Raw genomic sequence first — 2,694 nt, 5'->3', positions numbered from 1 at the left:
TTGATGAATGGTTCATTTGTGGATTTAAGAGGCTGAAGAGCAAAGCCAGAAGAACTGTTATTTCCCCGCAGATGTTTAATATGCCGCTTCCTACAGGTAAGGACTCCAGGAGAGGTCTGCCTCTGACCACTGCGAGAGGTCCACCACTAGACACTATGAGGAGAGCCACCCCATGGAATACCTACCTACAGATAGTGGTGCCATGAGAGGTCCACACATGGGCACTATGAGGAGGTAACCCCTGGAAAGCCTTCCTACAGATCTGGATGAAATGAGAGGTCCACCCATGGGCACTATGAGGTCCCTCCCGGAGTCCCTGGGCACTATGAGGTCCCTCCCGGAGTCCCTGGGCCCTATGAGGTCCCTCCCGGAGTCCCTGGGCACTATGAGGTCCCTCCCGGAGTCCCTGGGCACTATGAGGTCCCTCCCTGGAAAGCGTCACCCATTTGTAGCTCACCATCTTCTCAGAAAGGGGACAATGAAAACTCGCACACCGAGAGCTGCATTGTCGTCCCTCTGTACCGGAGCAGTCCACAAGCAGCAGCCAGCACCATAACAAAGCTGCTGTGTGAACAGCCCGCAGCTTCCAAACCAGAAGATGAAACACAAGACGTGTAAAACACCGTCACTGACGCAGCAGTGAGGATACAACATGCTACATATTAACAGGAGTCACAACAAGGTCCATGCCAGTGCTACATGTCAGGAAGAGGTATCGGCCTTCGGTGGCAGCTGGAAGGAGACATCTGCCGGTCAAAGCCAGGAGGGGCAGGGTGGCAGTTGTCGGGCACTGGGGAAGGTTGGCGACCCTTGCTGGGCACGGGGGGAGGCTGGCGACCCTTGCTGGGCACGGGGGGAGGCTGGCGACCCTTGCCGGGCACGGAGGGGGTGGCGACCCTTGCTGGGCACGAGGGAGGCTGGCGACCCTTGCTGGGCACGAGGGAGGCTGGCGACCCTTGCTGGGCACGAGGGAGGCTGGCGACCCTTGCTGGGCACGAGGGAGGCTGGCGACCCTTGCTGGGCACGAGGGAGGCTGGCGACCCTTGCTGGGCACGAGGGAGGCTGGCGACCCTTGCTGGGCACGAGGGAGGCTGGCGACCCTTGCTGGGCACGAGGGAGGCTGGCGACCCTTGCTGGGCACGAGGGAGGCTGGCGACCCTTGCTGGGCACGAGGGAGGCTGGCGACCCTTGCTGGGCACGAGGGAGGCTGGCGACCCTTGCTGGGCACGAGGGAGGCTGGCGACCCTTGCTCTAGCAGTGACAGTGTGCTCAGTCGAGTATTTTTACAACGTTTGGCCAGAGATGAATGGACTACACATGCACAGTGTACACTTATAGCAGCAAGGAGGCAGTCTTACTAGAGGAGGTGACCACATCCCTTATTTCCTGTGAGGAGAGTCACCAAGCTTGTGACCACCCGTGCGGCTACAGTCCCAGGTCACCCTCCATCTTGGGCATTACAAGGCCAGTAGGGTGGGAGAGTTGAGAGAGTCCGTGGTCTGCTCGTTGCTGGTGCTCCCCCTCCTGTGGGCGGCTCCGCAGTTGGGGAAGGCCTCAGACTCCGGGTATGTGAAGACAAAGGAAGTAGTGTAGGTGGTACATGTTGGGGTGCAGGTGACAACAGGGGTGCACAGAGGCTCCATGTCCACAGACAGCGTGTTGTACAGAGGTTCCCATTCAGAGGTGTACAGTGTGCTTGTCAAATCCACGTCAGGAACAGAGCGAGCGGCATCGGAAGATCCGGTGGAAGGGGAACCGAACAAGAAGTCGTCCAGAGGCTCAGCTTTGAGTTCCAGAGATACGTCCTTCTCGGGGTCGGAAGACTGGGGGAGGCCGATGGAGAACAGGGACTCCTCTGGGGAACTGGAAATGCTGGTCACTTCTGGGATCAGAGAGAGGTCCAGAGTGGGGGTCAGGGAGGACAGGTCCAGGGTGGAGGTCAGGTCCTGGAAGGCTCCTTCCAGGTCATGTGGGATCTTGCAGGCGGGTTTATGAGCGGCGAGGATAAACTCCAACTTCTCCTTCTCCTTCAGAAGAGCCGCAATCTCGGCCTGCAGAGACGACTTATCATCCTCCAGATCGTCAGTTTCCTGAAAAGAAGAAGCCGATTGGTCAGAACATTCCGGAACTCGGGAACATCAGCGGCTACGAGGAGCAAAATGTGAACAACAGAACGCTGAAAAGATACTTACAGCTTGGAGGGTGTCTGTCAGCTCGCGGCGGCGGTTCCGGCATTTAGCTGCCGCCATCTTGTTGCGTTCTCGTCTTACTTTCCTTTTCTCTTCTTCTTCAGGAGAAAGCTATGAAAATAAAGAAGGAGAGAGCGTCAGAATACACGACGGATGCCGAGTGTCTGCGCGCGATGAGAGCAAAGTACCCACAATGTAAACCACACACACATCAGCTGGACAATTACCTGCTCAACTTTTCCCCTCCGGCCTTGGCTGTGTCCTCTTCCAGAGCCCTTCAACACTCCACTGCGGCTGTAGGCCGGAGCGGCTCCGTACGGGTGAGCTCTGGCCTGGGACGGGGCCACAGATGAGATGAGAGTCGGTTGCACCAACCACTGCAGGTCTGCTGAGGTGGAGATGGCGGTGACGGTGGGGACGAAGCTCGTGCTGGAGTCTGTGCCGAATTCCTGCAATGGACAGAGAAAAGGGATATTGAGTACAGAGCGAGAGCAGCGCCCCCCCC

At 58.0% G+C, this 2,694-nt stretch overlaps 1 protein-coding gene across 1 annotated transcript in view; it reads right to left on the bottom strand.

The window, feature by feature from the left end:
• Positions 1-1,385: 1,385 nt before the first annotated feature.
• Positions 1,386-2,694, bottom strand: part of FOS (Fos proto-oncogene, AP-1 transcription factor subunit) — a 1,975-nt gene continuing 666 nt past the window's right edge. The window contains exons 2-4 of the mRNA XM_018574342.1: positions 2,417-2,638; positions 2,193-2,300; positions 1,386-2,090 (exon numbers count right to left, since the gene is read on the bottom strand). Of these exons, the coding sequence (XP_018429844.1) occupies positions 1,458-2,090; positions 2,193-2,300; positions 2,417-2,638 (963 nt within the window). The 3' untranslated portion in view covers positions 1,386-1,457. The remainder of the gene's footprint in view (positions 2,091-2,192; positions 2,301-2,416; positions 2,639-2,694) is intronic.

Source organism: Nanorana parkeri, unplaced genomic scaffold, assembly GCF_000935625.1.
Source record: "Nanorana parkeri isolate BGI_ZX_2015 unplaced genomic scaffold, ASM93562v1 scaffold2892, whole genome shotgun sequence".
NCBI lineage: Eukaryota > Metazoa > Chordata > Amphibia > Anura > Dicroglossidae > Nanorana > Nanorana parkeri.
This window is presented reverse-complemented; position numbering and strand designations above follow the sequence as displayed.